Source organism: Thermobia domestica, chromosome 4 (genome assembly GCF_964235325.1).
Source record: "Thermobia domestica chromosome 4, izTheDome1.hap1.1, whole genome shotgun sequence".
NCBI lineage: Eukaryota > Metazoa > Arthropoda > Insecta > Zygentoma > Lepismatidae > Thermobia > Thermobia domestica.
This window is the reverse complement of record NC_137457.1, coordinates 142718379-142736545: the sequence shown is the minus strand read 5'-3', so window position 1 is coordinate 142736545 and position 18167 is coordinate 142718379. Positions and strand designations below refer to the sequence as shown.

At 38.9% G+C, this 18167-nt stretch overlaps 1 protein-coding gene across 1 annotated transcript; it reads left to right on the top strand.

Moving 5' to 3' along the window:
- Window positions 1–224: 224 nt before the first annotated feature.
- On the top strand, window positions 225–16950 carry LOC145682900 (uncharacterized). Its single transcript, XM_081754262.1, has 2 exons — window positions 225–384; window positions 16418–16950. The coding sequence occupies exons 1-2, from the start codon at window positions 321–323 to the stop codon at window positions 16948–16950; spliced, it is 597 nt and encodes a 198-aa protein (XP_081610388.1). The 5' UTR covers window positions 225–320.
- Window positions 16951–18167: the final 1217 nt, after the last annotated feature.

The following is an 18167-nucleotide window of genomic DNA, read 5'->3' as shown; positions in this document are numbered from 1 at the left end:
TCAGGTTCCCATTTATGAGATTTTCTCATTTCTTAAAACTGAGAATGGAATAGTGCGTGACTTGCAACATCAATAGATGATTAAACAGTAACGGCAACACTCTTACCGAAATAATAATACTATGTTTTATTAGAGTGTAGGATTGCTAGGGCATAATTACTATACAGGAAACAAGATAAAAGTTCTCAGTTGTAGCAAACTGCGAATGGATATGAGTACGCAGTACGGTTATGCGGCTGTAGGGTATGAATTCACATCATGTGACGAGGACGACAGCGGAGAAGAGATTGAAGAGTTGATATTGTGTGTAAAAGTATGACATGGACTTCATAGAAGTAATTCTCATCACAATAAACTTAGAAGAGTATTTGCCAGCTTTCGAACGTAAGTATAAATTATACTAAGTAGCTACAAAATGCACAGCTCGTTGTTTACTTGTCTAAAGTTCTGGTATGAATGTGATTCGGTGAGTTCTAAACATACTACAATATGTAAACATATTACAGTATGTATGTATATTCGTTAGGGTGTAAAATGCTTATTCCTTTCATATAGGTTAGTAAGCAGGTTAGCTCCTATATTTATCAAAGCTAAATATTCAACGCACATAATAACGAAACAGTAATAACAAGTAAAAGCAGGCTGGAGCCCCGTAGGGAACGTTAATTTCTATATTACAATAGAATGAGGAGGCATGTCAATGTTTTACACCCTTTTCCCTTCACTATAAGTTGCAAAATAGCTATGTACGGAGTCAAAGAACACATGTCATCCGTGTAGTTAGAAACAGCGTTTAAAAAATTGTGATTTATAATTATGGAATTGCAATGCGGAGGTGCTTTGTACTGATTACGTAAAATAGATTCGCGCTCCTTTTTTTGTATCAGTAATAGTTTTAATGACATAATGTATGCAGGTTATTTGGGCCTATGTTTAACAGAATGGGTCCAGCTCTTTTCTCTAAACAAATGTTACAATTTTGGTATTTTCTGTTCACATTCGGTTACTTTAGAGTACGTTAGGTTAGTTTAGATTAGGTTAGGTTAGTTTAGGATAGGTTAGGTTAGTTTAATTTGTTATATTAATGTAGGGATCCCTCATAATTTTCCAAAAAAATATAGAATTTCGCTTATTTCTTCCAATATTAGGTTAGTTTAGGTTAGTTGAGGATAGCTTAGGTTGGGTTAGATTTGGTTACGTTATGTTACGTCTAAGTACTTGCATCATTCATTTCTCCTGTAAATTTTGTGTTTCTTACGTGCTTCTTGATCACTTGTACTAAACATACTCTGTTATTTGTAGCATATAGGCAAGTCAGTATGCGAATTGAATATTTCGTGCAGATTGATTATACTAATCCATACAGATATTCATGAAATATATACTACTTTCTCTCTGAATTCGCATTCTCTACCTTCAGCATGACGTGTGAACTTGCATTCCTCGGTGCAAATTCACTTTATGAAAATCATCAGCAAAACTATGCTAGGTGGCCTCTAAAAAGCACGATTTCTATCTACCTGACTCAGGGCAAAAGCACAGCATGGGAACCCATACTGTAACGCTGGGATACGTCCGTAGGGATCAGGCGCGCCAGAGATGGTGGATATACGCCTAAATTAGGATTTTGAAAAACGACTGCTTTCACTATGCAAAGATATATTTTTGTTAAATTCATTTGCTCGTTACATTGAAGTGTGCATTTACGTCCCCCTGTGTAGATTTACTTTAAGAGGTCATGTGCAAAAACAATGTTACCTGTGCTAGGTGGCCACTTAAAAGCATGAATGCTAGGTAACCGACTGAGGGCACGAGCACAGCAGGTTACCGAGCGCGAATGCATCCGTAGGGAACTGGCGCGTCAGTAATTGTGGGTATACACATGAAAAAGGACCCTAGAGAACAATTGCTTTCACGATGGAAAGATAACTTTTTTGTTAAAGTAATTTGCTCGTAACATTCCTTGCACGTTGTGTTGTCCTTCATTAATCTATCACTACTTACCTTATGGACGAATGAGTGCATACTAGATTCCACGTTCATTAATATATACACGTAAATACATATTTCACAAGTAAGAGCATATCATATTACGACTACTATCACACTGCTCCATTAAAATATTAATACAAATATCCCCATCAGGATCCTGCCGCATATAGTCAGACAATTTGTCCATGCCGACCAGATGCCGCGGTCGGATTGCCAGCGCCGGACATCGGCGTCTTCCCGCTCGATTTTCGACCGCGACGAGCAAAAGGACATTCGTTCACCAAAAGAAAACAGAGAGTTAGAAGGTAATTTGTTGCTTTAAAATACGAATTAGGGCATATATTTCCCTCGTATAAAGCTTTCTCAAAACAGTCGGCAGACAGTCGGACGACGGCTGCAAAAAGAGACTGCCGGCAATTTCTTGAAAACCGAAGTTGGCGAAAGTTGCAATAACGCATACCAGCGGCAAAGAGTGCAATTTTGGAAAATGAATAGAGAATGTATCTTCTTTAATGATGAAGTAAAAATTGAAACTGTAAGAAGGTTTTTCTTGTGGGTGGCACTAATTCCGTAAAATATGTCTTGTGAAAACGGAGTCGGCTGAAAGTCGGCATACAGCGGACGGAACGACACGACATATGATGGTTGTAAAGACGGCGAAAAACGTTGACGGCGTGCCAACCATAAAAAATGTAAATGTATGAAAAGAAATGTAGTAAAGGGACTGCACACAAAGGGTATATGAGAAGTAAATACTTAAATTAAAATCAAGTACGAGAGGATTCTTGACAAGCATTTTGGAAGAAGACGGCAAACAGCGGACGGCGACCGCGGCAAATATTGTCGGAAAGACGCCGAAACGCTGGCGCCGTGCCGATAAGTAATGAAGCCGAAAGAAGGTCGGCAAGCAGCGGACGGACCGATCTTGAAAAGATGCTCGGAGAGGCGCCGAGCCGCCTTTGCCGCTGAAGAGCCTGATTGCAGAAATCGTAGTCTGGTTGCGCTGCCTGTAGGTTCGATTCGCGTTCATTATTTGTCACATGATGATGCAGTGTGGGTGATTCAGTGTGCTTCAAACAAAGTTCGTTGAGCTGAGTTTACAAGTGGGAGGAAAATGTTTATGATAAAAAAATATTAATTCATTGGAGCTGTATCAAGTTGCTGGTTAAGCAAATATCACGAAAACATGGGATATAGTATAAATAAAACTGCATCAGTTTCCGAAGGAGCAGGACGCTCATACTTTTAGGGATTATTCATTGAATATAAAGTGAGAGAGCTATATATATGTGGTGAGTTAATTTAATATTATGCATATACATTTCAAATTGTCATAAATTTTATATGTTGTGTTACATATGTTAATTGTCGCTGCGCATGAAAAAGATTCGGTTATAGTATGTTCCCGCGCACTGGCGTCTCTGGCATGTAAAATGGGGGGGGGTATGAAAGAAAGTGATTTAAATTATACTACCTAGCCCAACCTGTGTATTAACTTCGATTCAATTTGTTACCTTTCTGCTTACCTTCACGGACCCCTTAAGGTATTTCAAGAACTCGATTACAATTATAGGGTCCACGCTGGCTCAGTGGTATAACGTTTACCTTTGGTGCTTGGGGTCCCGGGTTCGCTCGCAAGCATCGCCATGTGAACCTTCTGGTGGACAAACACCGTCTTCGTGGGTTTCCTCGGGATTCTCCCGTTTATTTATACTTTCTTCATTCTACCATCTCATTCATTACTCATCATCACCGTCTTCTTTAGCCTAACCGGCATAACCGTGGGACAAAAAGCTTAAAGATTTCACTTATTTTTTATTTTAAAGAAACGAGGGACAGTTAAGAAGACGATTTTCTTCTTGAAATTGCAAAAGTTTGTATGCCAATTTTTTAAGGCAAGTGGCTTCTAACTCAACGGCAATGGATTTCTCCACAGTGTACGAAAGCTTATTTTATGTTTGCAACTGAAGCGTAGCTATTATGAAACCATAACAAGTGATATTGTAATATGTATGATTACCAAACCCACATGTTTTCACTATTCTCGCTTACGCGTATACCCACCGTCGCTGACGCACTTGTCCCCTTCGAACACACCCCTGCGCTACTTCGCGGGCACACCAGCGTTGCCCATGCCTGACTCAGTTATATAAAATTCGTGCTTTTCAGTGGCCAACTAGCACCAGGGGCGGATCCAGGAAGAGCGATCGGGGCTGTTGCCCCCCTCCCAAAATAGGAAACTTTCTTATTTTGTATATAAATAAAACCCATTCCAGAGTTTGGAGTACTTAAAAGTAGCTCTAAGTTGTAGTATTACAACGTACCTTCCCCTAGAAATCCGTCCTGGATCCGCCCCTGACTAGCACAGGCTGGCTTTTGTTTTTTGCACTGTAGTTTTTATGTCCCTAAACTAATGTAAATTAATCGAACGTAACTTAATCTAATCCAACCAAATATAACCGATCGGAGTACGTTTTGATACATTTTTTTCGATTTTCAAATTAGATCTGCGATACAACAGTAAATCCTAAAATTTAGGTTAGGTTAGTTTGGATAATTTCTAGACTAAGTGCTCTGACTTACTGCTAGATGTGATAGCTTGTTTTGTAGTTTTTGTGAATAGTTGTTGCATAATAGAGTGAGAAAGTGATCCGCAAACTTTTCTTATGGCAGAAATACTTAATAAAGCGAGGTGGCATACAGGCCGCACTCTTATAATACAATCAAAGGAACGCTATTTCCAACCAGAAATCGTACTCCAGGGGAAAAACGGAAGGGCGGTGAGTGGTACACTGAGAAAAATAATCGGTAACCAACTGGAGGTTAAAGGATAACTTGGTTGCTAGAACCAGTTAATAATTTTATGTATGCCAGGTGTGATATTTTCATGTCGCCCAGTGGAAATATTTTAGAAGCAATAAGAAGGAAATTGGTGAAATAATTAAAATTTTTCTTCAATTATTCCGGGTGGTGCGCCGAAAATAAACCTGAACGAACACAAGTTCGAATTTGTACATAAGTTTCAAGCCTTAATAATAAAAAGGAAGATAATTATCTTAGAGAAACGTAGACAATTTCTCATAATGCTTAGTGTCATGACAAGTTTTGTGTTTCTTTAGTATTCTCTAGTATTTAGTGTCTCTTTAGTAACCTAATAAGATCCACTAGATTTTATACTGCAGGACTTGTTTCACATGTGAGCGAAAACTTCCAATTAAAAAAAAATACAGGAGAAATGAGGTAGTATGTACAGGTTTACTTGTGGCGCAATACTAGAAAAAATGTTGAAAAATTATAATGCACAAAATGCACAAAACAAACTGTGCTGGGTGGCCAATAAATAGCACAAATGCTATCGAACCGAGTCCGATAGGGCAAAGCTGGTGGACCCGCGCGGGAATGCGTCCGAAGGGAGCAGGCACGTCAGCGATAGTGTGTATGCGCAGAAGTGAGGGTAGTGGAAGGTAGTGCGTTTTGAGAATGATACAAGTTTCAACAACACTTGTTGTTGTTTCATACTAGTAACTCTCCACTTGTAAACAAAATACAGGTTCTGCACATTGTGCAGAAATATGATGCCGGTGTACACGATGCAGAAATAAGACGCCCGTGGAAAACAAAATCTAATAGAGCCATTTTTCATATGCACTCATTTGTTTTATTCGTCATAAAGCACTTGTAATGATTTTACACTAGTAAACCTAAGATAGAGTTGTATTACATTGTATGTAATTAAGTTACCGGTACAAATTTGTTCCTTATAAAGATGTCTTTTCATGGAAAGTATTGAATTTTACCTGTAAATCTTCCAAAATGTAGTGCACCAAAACTACACCTGCACCAGACTGTCTTATTTTGATTTTTTGCGGGCAGCAGTGGCTCAGTGGTAGAGCGTTCACCTCTGGTGCATGGGTTTCCGTGTTCACCTTTCCTCGGCCCTTTCTTTTTAAGAATGAGTTCCCCATCTAAGACAATTATATTTTTTGGAGTCAGTATATACAGGTACACTAAACTCGAAACAATCCGTGAGCTCCTACGTTCGTAAACGGTTAACGTACGCGCTCTTGGCGTGGGAGACCTGGGTTAAATTCTTGGTGGGAGCTCATGTGGTTTGGATTCCACGTTAATCAATAGGTACAGTCTCATATGGCCTTGCTACTACAAGGGACGTTAAACTGAAAATCAACACAAAAAGGGTTACTTTAACTAATTCAATATGTTATATTAACCAAAATACTCGGTTACTGCAGTTGATGCACCCTGCTTCATTAACCGAGCAGTCGGTTATTCCAGCATACTAACTAGGTTACCGGCTGCAGGCTATGATTGATAGTGGTAACTACGTGATCAGTTACCGTATCCCTGTGAGATATTACACTGTAACCTAGCAATATTAACCTGCAACGCAAGGTTACTGTCACCTTCTCTCGTTAACCCACAATCGCTCAAGACCAGTTTTATTCATTAGCAACTTCCTGAACAATACCGTGTTACATCGAAAACCTGAGAAGAAAACTGAACGAAATTCCTACAACAAGAGAACGGGTAGTGTGCCTGAAGTGGAACAACTTGGGTTTGGCTAAATGAATGATATAGCCCATGTAACGTAGTGAAAAATAAAGTGGGTCACTGGTGGCACAAGGAGCGTTTGTGGGTGTTGACTTGCCTGCTTGGACACACGTCTCTGTTGTCCATACATTGACAAACTAACTTGGTTACTGTCCACCTTTTTCTTGTTTACTAATAACCTTTTTTTTTGCGTGTAGGCCCGGTTTGAATCTCTCCGGCACCACATACCTTTTATTACAGTATTTTTATTTATAATTTTTACTTCATTAATTTTTATTTAAATCACATTTTCCATTGGGAGTGTGACCCCTGTATTTTAAAAAAATTTAGAAAATCATTGACGATTAAAATCCTTTTTCAAATAGTTGATGGGAAAACGACAACCTGAAAAGACCGTATTCTAACGAATTGCTACGGCTTTTTTTTTTCGAAGAAAGCGTTTGCAACTAACAAATTTTGAATACATAGAACAGTGTTGTTCCTAGTGGTCGTGATAGTGAGAAATATGCTTTCAGGGGAAAAATGTACTGACTGTTGTACGTTTTTCACATTAGGCTCGCAGACGTGTTAATTGAATTATTTCTAACGATCATTATTAGCTGCTCAGTTGTTACTTTTAGGTCGCTTTCAAGCATTTGTAAGTCATTCCCAGATAGTTTCCCTCTATATAGCACTTAAATCGTACTGAGAATTGTGGAAATGTACTGCGTATGTACCGAGTGCAACAATACTGGTGGAAATCCGCCATGATTTTCATTGCATTGCTACGCACCTTTTTTGCTGTCTGACGACTGCTCGAAAGGATCTCTTTTCGATGTCAGCTTCTCAATTCTTCCACAGGCGGCATCTGACCTCTTGCCGCAGTCGAAAAATGGCCCTTTGCCGACTGGAAATCAACCCTTCAGGAAGGCAAAATTTTCACCACCTTTTACTGTAGCTTTGCCTAAGTCTGCCTCCGTGCTATGATTTCTCATGAAGGGCACAATTGCTAATTCTGAAAATATATAATACTTGCATGTCCCATTCAATTTCTTCTTTTTTGGCTGAGAGTGCTGCAAAAAGCAAAAAGGAACAAGTTTTATACTGGGACACACACAAAAAATGCAAGTATTATACTTCAAGAACTTGCAAGGGTGCTCCTCGTCGAGAAATCATAGCATGGAGGAAGACTTAGGCAAGACTAATGCAAAAGATGATGAAAATTTTGCCTTCCTGAAGCGTTGATTTCTAGTCGGCAAAGGGCCACTATTCGGCGGCGGCAAGAGGTAGGATGCCGCCTGTGGGAGAATCGGGAAGCCGACGTCGAAATGAGGTCCTCTCCAGCAGTCGGCTAACAGCCGAAAAGGTGCATAAAATGCGCCGGCGCCGCCGTCGAATAGTTGCCTTGCCGAGCAATCGTCAAACAGCCGGAAATGAGCATAAAATATACCGACGCCACCGTCGAAAAGATGCCTTGCCGAGCAGTCGGCAAACAGCCGGAAATATGCATTGAATGCGCCGGCGCCGCCGTCGGAAAGTTGCCTTGCCGGGCAGTCGGCAAACAGCCGTAAAGACTGGCGCCGCAATTTGAAAACAGGCCGGCATAAGGAGTCGGCAGAGGGTCGGAAAGAGGGCTTTCCGACTGTTTTACCGACTCTGACACTCGGCAAAGGGCATTTTTTAAAACGAATTTCGACCGCTTGCCGCCTCGGCAAAAGGTCGGCAATTTTGAACAAGTAGATCGTCGTGCCGCCGCGGAGGGGTGCCGGCTGCCTACTAGGGTGCATCGAATTTCCACTTTTTTTTTAAATTAGCTTACCCTTAGTGATATTTTTTTGCAAAATGGCCTCCATATAACGTATAAAAAATTGCAAGTCGATTGGTCAATATCTTTAGGTGCCACCAATGGCCAAAAGTTTTAAAATTTTGTTAAAAAATAAATATTATTTTTAAAAATGTAAAATATCTAGTTTTATGAAGTATGGTTATCCTATCTGGTTTTGTTTCTGTAAAAGGTCAATACTTTACGTGAAAAAAAATTCAGCTTGATGAGTTAAGTCATTCAGGTGCCACCTGTGGCTTAAAATATGGACAAATATGTCCCTACTTTTTCATTTTTTTAAATTAAGTAGCATTGTTTGTGATTCATCTAGATCGTTAATTAGATAAGAAAGATTTTGTTTTACATCTGCAGCTATTTGCTTATTTCCAAACGTTAATGATTGAAATGACCCAGAACTCACCATGAGGAGGTGTCTGTAGTTCGAGTTCCGCCCACCCGTATATACTAATGTTGCATATGGTAGTGCAAGTCATATTGTTACTCTTTTATCTCAAACTGTTTTTCTTTTCTTTTTTGTATTACATTCTGGTATGTTTTTTCTTGATTGTAGTGTTAATAGGACAAATCTATGTCGTGTTTCTTGCCCACATACGGTTGATGCCGCTTCTGTCCTCAACTTCACCATTCTTTCTACCGCGCGAGTGTGACAGGGTAAGGATGTAATATATTCATTAGCCATTGGAGCCGTCTTTACATTTTCTCTTAGCTTCTGCAGGCTCAAGTGTTTCGTCAGTGGTGACTCTGTCAGCGTCATGCTGACCAATTAATCATATCACCAATTAATCATCATACATACGAATGAACTCCCATTTCGACATTTGATTGAATTTATAGACGGCAAGTCTACTTTACCAAATACATTTAAAGGACCAATAGAATCAGCACTTCCAATCTGTGAAGAGTTGTCACTCCAGATTTTTCAGCCCGTTCCAGTAGACTGGGATCTCAACTTCACTGAAGATTCATTAAACACGGATCAAAAATAAGTGCTGAATATCTGACAAGCGGTTTCTTCAGGAGAATGTCCATTGAGTTAGCTCACATGAACCCTGGTAAAATCCATCAAGCCAGATGGGTAATTACAGCAAATAGAGTCTTACGTTTGTGCGTAGGAACAAAAGAACCCACGAATGAACTTAAAACCATCGTCCAGTACATCATGATGGTCTACGCGCCACTCCGGTTTGCTGTGATCCGTAATATATCGTGTGCAGAAGAAACTCGTCATTTGTGGCAACTCATCACGACTTCTCGCCACATGGAAGCGAAATACAGGAAAATAATTGATCCAATGTCCGTAGAAATGAGTGGTACGGTCATCCTGAAAACCTACTTCTACCAATGTTGACTGACCAAGATGCTAACGTACGAGAGCTCGGCTGGAGGCGAGTCCTAAAAGCAAGACAAACGACCCAATCTGGTGATCGCGTACCGGTACGGGAATTCGTCATCCCTGAAATCAACTTAGAAGCGACAAACTATGTTGATATGATTAATTGGTCAACATGACGCTGACAGAGTCACCACTGACAAAGCACTTGAGCCTGCAGAAGCTAAGAGAAAATGTAAAGACGGCTCCAATGGCTGCTGAATCTATTACATCCTTACCCTGTCACACTCGTGCGGTAGAAAGAATGGTGAAGTTGGGGACAGAAGCGGCATCAACGGTATGTGGGCAAGAAGCACGACATAGATTTGTCCTATCAACACTACAAACAAGAAAAAACATACCAGAATGTAATGCAAAAAGAAAAGAAAAACAGTTTGAGGTAAAAGAGTAACAATATGACTTGCACTACCATATGCAACATTAGTACATATGGGTGGGCGGAACTCGAACTACAGCCACCTCCTCATGGTGAGTTCTGGGTCATTTCAATCATTAACATTTGGAAATAAGCAAATAGCTGCAGATGTAAAACAAAATCTTTCTTATCTAATTAACGATCCAGATGAATCACAAACAATGCTACTTAATTTTCAAAAAAATGAAAAAGTAGGGACACATTTGTCCATATTTTAAGCCACAGGTGGCACCTGAATGACTTGACTCATCAAGCTGAATTTTTTTTCACGTAAAATATTGACCTTTTACAGAAACAAAACCAGATAGGATAACCATATTTCATAAAACTAGATATTTTACATTTTTAAAAATAACATTTATTTTTTAACAAAATTTCAAAACTTTTGGCCGTTGGTGGCACCTAAAGATATTGACCAATCGACTTGCAATTTTTTTATACGTTATATGGAGGCCATTTTGCAAAAAAATATCACTAGGGTAAGCTGATTTCAAAAAAAGTGGAAATTCGATGCACCCTACTGCCTACCGGCGGCATGCCACCGTCGACGACGGCAATCCCTCTTGCCGACCGCGACATTCTGATGGGGATCTTCTATAAATTTTACAAATATGTGGATCCGTATAATCAATCTGCACATATTTTTTTCCAGGGTAGGAATTAATTTCACCCATATATGCACCCAGTCATCACTCACGTATACTATATATGGAGAATTTGGATAACAATTTTCTTCTCCAGGCATATTTTTTTCAGGGGGGGAAATCCCTGACATTCTCCGTCAATTTGCACATTGCATATAGTACTGTGCATATTTGTTCTTAATGTAACGTAGGGGCCGCGGTAGCTCAGTGGTAGAACGCTTGGTGCCTGAGGACCTAAGTTCAATCCCATTTCGCGGCAAGTGGGCTTTGTGACGGATAAACACAGTGCGTGTGGGTTTCCTCTGGATTCTTCTGCTTCTTCCTACTTTCTTCATTCCACTATCTTATTCATTCTCATCATAGTCTCCTTTAGCGTACCCTACAGAACTGTGGGACGTAAAACTTAAGAGATTGCTTTTTTTAAAAAAAATTAATTTAACGTTCCAAGATTGGGCTCTAAGTCTAAGAGAGACCCACCTGTTTGACGTGCGTTGAGATGGAATCAGGGGTTTCGTTTCAGTATCAAGTTCGGCGGAATATATTTTTTTGTCGGGAAACTGCCACCTTTGTAATGCCAATGTGATTATTCATAAGCAAATGCTATGCATATAAAATTTATTTTATTGGCACTGTACTATAATCAGTACGCTACAAATGATGTTTATATAGATAATGAATGATGAAATTTAAATTAGAAATTTAGTAAAAAGGCTAGATAACCAAAAATATTAAAAAGTCCAACTGGCAAGCTAGAGGTGTAATCGAAAAAATATTCCGAGCAGTCATTAATACATTGAATCAAAGTTAACGTTGGCTTCTGTATGAAACAATAGGCATTCAGGCAAACAGATAGATTAGGCAACTTGGTTTCGTTGAGTTTGTAAAGGCGTGTAAAACAGCGAGGGTATGAGTGACAGGACCTACTCTTTAGAGTGGCGCTTATCCCGGGGCCGCGGTGGCTAAGCGCCAAGTGAGCTTTCTGGTGGACAGTGTGTGGTGAGTTTTCCCGGGGTTCTATCATTCCCTCCCACATTTTTTTACTACTTTGTTTATTAACATTTACCATCGGGACATAAACGTTGGACGTTACACTCAAATAGGAATTGTTGCCTTCGGGCTAACGGACAGATAATTAATGGGACAATAATTATTATGTTTGTAGAAAAAAGAAGGAAACTGGAGAACATCGAGAGAGCCCAGGAATTCAATGTTGTCTGCCAGAGACTTATATGAGATCGAACCATAGACCTTTCGCAACAGGTGAGTGACAGCTGCCCTATATCATTTCCTCTTACGTAAATAAGGTACCGAAACTTCACATTTCGTTTTAGTGTACCTACAAATAAAAAAAGTTATTATTTAAAAGTTTTGAGTCACGTTTCATGGTGTAATGAATATCTTAATGGATTCTTCAGTTTTATCTTTTAGGCTTGTACCCGCTAAACGAATACAGGATTATAATACGCCTGGGCTCTGGAGCAGTTTTTGAAAAATGAAATCTTTCAGTTCAGCGTTCCACGATTATGACCTGGAACTAAGGGAGACTGATGATGAGAATGAATGAAATGGTGGAATGAAGAAAGTGAGGAGGAAACGTGAAAATCCCGAGAAAACCCACGCACACGGTGGATGTTCACCACAAAGCCCACTTGGCGTGAGCTGGGATCGAACCAGAGACCCAACGCACCAGGGTAAATGCTCTACCTTTGAGCCACCGCAGCTCCTGGTGCAGTTTTTGTGGGATTCATTTCAAAAAGTGTATGGGTGATCTGGAAGCGAACCGTTTATCTTAGTGATTAACGCGTGAGCACAATAAACCGGAGACACTCATTCGATTTTCTGTCCAGTTATACATTTTTCGCTTTTTGTATATCAATGTCTTCGTACCAATAAACGAATTGATCTGATGTGAAATCAGTTTTTTTCTGCATGTATCATACATGCTATCTATTCAAGCGACTGGGCCTACATCCTGTTTGAAAGAATAATGGGTATTTTTTTTCTGATCATCCAGCACGTACGCTTGGTGCTTGTTTTTCTCACAAGTGATCATTTGAATGTGTCATTTTGTTTCAGGAGCATTTCTGATGGGATATTGTATCCCCTCCGTGAATTTGAAACTTATACACTTTTAGTAAGCAGGGTAAAATATACCAATGAAAAATATGAAAATACTCCTATATCAGATGGTTCCCCCCACCTCCTCGTAACAAAGCCTGAAATAACATTGTTTATTTTAATGGATAGAAATAACGCAAAAGGGAAACATTATTTCTTACTTAAAATTATACTGACTTAAGTACCCAAATGTAGAAAAACTTGACGCTACATTTCATGACCCCTTGTCATCTTCCTCGCGCTTGTATTTTTCTTAACAAGAAAGTAGTACTGTCACGTGTGCATCAGTGAAGGAGTTTGGTTTGTTTGACATGATATTGTTTGCAATATACAAACCGGAAATTGTAGTGGGCTTCTACTTCCGATCTAAATGTATGTTCTTCGGACGCTTAATTGATTGAAGAAAACAACTAAATGCTATATATTACCGTTTTCACAACCAATGTTAAAACTGAAGCGAGTTTTCTACCAGTTCTCGTTTAAATACAGGTTAAGAGAAGACGGTACGTACTTACGCTCAGAACACTAAATAGATTTGAAAAATCCACTTTTAGCTATCTCTTAATATTTTTTTCTGTGTAGATTAATATTAAATTGGAAACAATAGTAAACTATTACCACTTCCCGTTATGGTGGAGGGATACGGGTAATGATGGAATATTTCCCCGATACGCAGAGTCGATCACAAAAACCGTTTCTCGCTATGCTAACACTTTTGTTATATGGCGATGTACGTTGAAATTGAAATGAAACCTCTTCTTGAGATCTTGAATCGATTCTAAGAAACTGCTTGTGGCTATCTGGTTCTCTTCTACGGCAATCAATATTGAAATCGGAAATGATTCATTTATGTTGGAGTTAGGAGAGGATAGATAATAAGGCATGCAAAAAGGCATTTGGTTATGAGTACGATTTGTTAGACGAAAGAGTGAACTGCGTTACTGTCGATACACTGTGATCAAATAAGTGGTTTCTTGCAGTGGTGCTATTCTAATTTTTTAACAATCGGTTCTCTCTGGCTCTTTATATATAGCAAATAAAGCACTTTCACCTGTATATTTCTACCAAAACAGGAAGTGGTGGAAATTCATTACTATTTCCGGTTTCAGTACTGATTTTGATAGAGTAAAACAGTAAGAGGTATCGGAAAGCGGTTTTCAAAAATAGATTCGACGTTGCAAAAGTAGGTTCCATCCCCTTCCACAATCTTCTGTTGAAAACGGAAGTGATAGAAATCGATTACTTCCGGTTACAAAAGTATGGCCATAAATCAGAAACTAATAGCGACAAGCAGTTTTTGGGAATCGATTCAGCGTCCCAAGAATAGGTTCCATCTTCGCAAATGTTATACTTAAAACGAAAGTGGTTGAAATCGATCACTTCCGACTTCAACAGTAATGCTTATAACTCAAAGTCGGTGATAGCTAGCGACAAATAGTTTTCGCAGATTGTCCTAGGATATAAGGGAAATTAACCACCCCCATCTCTATATTTCTGCTGAAATCGGAAGTGGTAAAAATTTACCACTAATTCCGGTTTCAATATTGATTTTCATATAGCAAAAACGGTAAGAGATATCAAAAGGTTATTTTTGGGAATCGATTGAGAGTCTCAAGAATATGTTTCATTTCTTCAATATAACATATAATTTGTATAGTTGGGAAGTCTACCGTAGTTTAACACTGTGAAATGAGGTAAGCGGATTCGACTTCCACGAAAAAATGTAAGTTTGATTTGAATTCCTCTCCCTTCCACACTCTCTGCATAATCTATAGTCTTTAACTTTGAGGACAAAGTTTGGATGAAGATAAGCTTATAGCTTTTATACTAGTTTTTATACTAGTACGTATAATTGAAGACCAAAAGATGTAGACCTATGTATCAAACTGGAATTGCATTACTATGACGTCTACTAAGTGCCTACTGCATACAGGTGTATAATACGCTCATAAGACAAACATGTACATATGCCAGGTTGTTTGAATAAGTAACTATTGTTTCTAGTCCGGTTGAGTGAAGGGCGAAGCTGAAATGCATGTGTGGCAGCCCATGAGTGCGTCATTAGAATGTAGGCACATCAGCTACGGGGTTATGTGTGAACCACACACATACTGTTCTAAGTAGTCACTGCAATCTACGATCCCATTACAATTGCATGAGCCATACTTTTGAAAGCAGTTTCTGTGTTTACAGGTGACTTAACTGTTCCCCGGTTACTAACCAAAAAGTGATTTTTCTTTTAATTTCACGCAGTGATGACCGTAGAGGCTGCGGTAGCTGAGTGATAAGAGAGCTAACCTATGGTACGTGGGGTCCCTGGTTCGATCCAGGCTTCCGCTAAGTGAGCTTTGTGGTGGGCAAACATCGTGTAAATGGGCTTTATCGGTGTTCTTTCGTTTTCTTCCATTTTTATTATTCCACCCTCTCGTTTATTACAGTCTACATAACTTCGGACAAAAGTGTAGAATATTATACTTATGCAGAAATTATTTCCATTAGGATAAAACAGACTGATAATTAATGATACTGAATGATTATATGATTTATAGAGTTTGTATAATGTTGGAGAAAACGGGAGAATCTTGAAAGCTCACGGGCTCGTTTTGTCTCAGAATATACATGGCCTGGGGTCGAACCAGGCCTCCTTTGCGACACATGAATGCACGACTCTTCCTTCATAAATAAGTTATTGAAACTTTACAAGAGTGTACCTGTATTTTTTAAGTAAAGGATCCTTACTGTGCAAGTTTTAAATCTCATTTCATGGTGCAGTGAACATCATAATGTATTCTACAGTTTTCCTTTTGGCATGTGGACACTAAAGACGTCTGGGTTAATAATGTCTGGTAACTGATACGACATCGTATACTTATTCCACCGAGTGGTCTTTAAGGAACTTTTGTGCAGGCGCTGGTGCTTTCTTTTCTTTTGCTAAACATTGAGTTCAAAAGCGACAAACTGTACGGGTGATCAGTACGCTTTATCAGTATTTTTATCAATGTTAATCATAATAGCGTTGGTACCTAAAAACCTAGCAATTGCAAATTTGCTAACCACCGTTTTAGTTTCGAGTGGATCGGTTATAACAAGGTTGTAGCACAACTGTTCTGCTTGTCTAGTATATTTAAAAATAATGCAGAACCTCGAGAAAACTCACGGACTTGATGTCCACCAGATCGTAGCATGGACTCCTCGCGCCAGAAGTAAGCGGTTCATGATCGTACCTCCACGTCCTACATAAAGAAGTTCCTGAAAGTGCACTCTTCTTTAGTAAAATAAAATATTGTACCTGCTACATCACGTTTCATAGTATAATAAATATCGCGTAGCCACCGTACCTTCCTAGGGAAAAGCAGCTGTGAATATTAGTGATATACAGGTGTAATTTAATGATTCAGTCTCTTGAGTTGCAGTGTATTACGTTGCGAAGCTTCCTTTTGTGCTCACTGTATGTGTTTTCATTTTAGGTGAAAAAATAGACGAGGAAAGCTTTTATTTGTTAGATGAAGAAACAATTAAAGCGTTAATTCCTGAAGCAGGTCCTCGCTTAAAATTCCGCAAGAAATGGCAGGAAATGACATCATCATCATGTTCTTCACCACCTACAACACTGAGAGACGAAGACACTGATTCAACCTTAGACGTTTTCTCGTCTCCTTGTGATGATGAGTGTAGTAGTATTGAAACGTCGACATGTGGAAGCCGAACTCCGTCGCATTCCCCTGAGGAGCAAGACAATGATTTAAATTTAAACTTAAGAACACTTTTGGAAAGGAAATGTCCAGATCTGCTTGAGAAGATGGATAATAATCAAGGGATTAATATTCTAGAGAAGTACAGTATCAACCGAGTTATAGTAGATGCTTTCATTAAAAAATACGGCTGTCAGCCAACTACAAAGCAAAAAACCAATCTTGCAAAATTAATCATAGGATCGTTCCCTATATTGAAGGGAAATAGTGGCAGTGGATTTGTGAGTATCACACTTGGCTTTTATTAGAAATATATCTTTTGTATTGATGATTGTAGTTAAAAATAGTAGTTCTTAACATTTTCGACCGTAGCATTCTTTGGGTGAATGCGATTGTCTTGATGCTCCTGTCATCTTAATCCAGTTCACCCATACACAAGGCTGAATGTAAGACTAGGGCAAAGCAGTTAAGAACCATAAAACGCTTCAATTAAAAAGTCTACTAAAATATATAATAGCTTTTGTTGCATAATATGAAGAAAACAAAAGACTAATAGGTCACGCAATCTCAAATAGACTATTAGAACTTTGTTTCAGAACTCCCTTTGGAAACGAGAACACTCCCTGGCTATTAGTAACAACCACGTTGAGAACCACTCGTTTAGAACCGCATATGAAAACATTAATTATGAGTTCTTCAAACTATTTTGAAGTTCAAATGTTTTGACTTTGCATGCGACTTCAAAAAACATGTTTAACTACAGTAACAGGAGCGCACGAGTTAACTTGTAGATTAGAGAGAGGCAAACGTTCAAGGACCACCTTTACCAATTTATATTGTAACTGTTTCTCTGTATTGTCTATATATATGTATATATATAATATATTTTCGTCCTTTTTAATACTTTGTAGGATAATAATTTTTGAGATTTTACACGATTATGCACCGAGGTTAAGGGAGACGGTGATGATGAAGTGGATGATAATGATGGAATGACGAAAGTGGGGAGAAACGGAAGACCCGTAGGAAACAAACGCACATGGTGTTTGTCTACCATAAAACCTACTTGGCGGGAAATGGAACCAAAGCAGGGGCTCTACTTATCAGAGGTGAGCACTCTACCACTGAGTCAGCGCGGCAAGCCAGCTGTGTATAATGTCAACTGATAAGTTTAAAAATGAACGGACGTTGCTAGTGGTTAATAGATCATCGAATGTAGTAAATTAAGCGGGGTAGATGACAGTGATGTAAAATGGAAGACATTTCTGAATTTCTAAAGGGAAGATTGTTCTCAAGGTAACGGTGGTCTAACACCGTATTAATCAAGTAATACAACCTCTCAGTATTTAAAAGCATTATAACTGTTGATGTTACTGGCACATTTATTTATTTATTATTGTAATTCATGTGTTGAAAGTTCACCAGAAAAGTGTCATATAAGACGAACAGTGTAATATATTGTTATTTCAGGAACAATGGTTTAGTCCTGGTACAAAAGGAACATCAGCATCAGGATTAATACAGC

What these genes read in the sequence shown, in the direction of transcription:
- LOC145682900 (XM_081754262.1), top strand. Translation starts at nt 321, where the DNA reads ATGGACTTCATAGAAGTAATTCTCATCACAATAAACTTAGAAGAGTAT. An exon ending in GTATTTGCCAGCTTTCGAAC is followed by an intron (nt 385 to 16,417) that starts GTAAGTATAAAT and finishes TTTTCATTTTAG; the next exon opens with GTGAAAAAATAGACGAGGAA.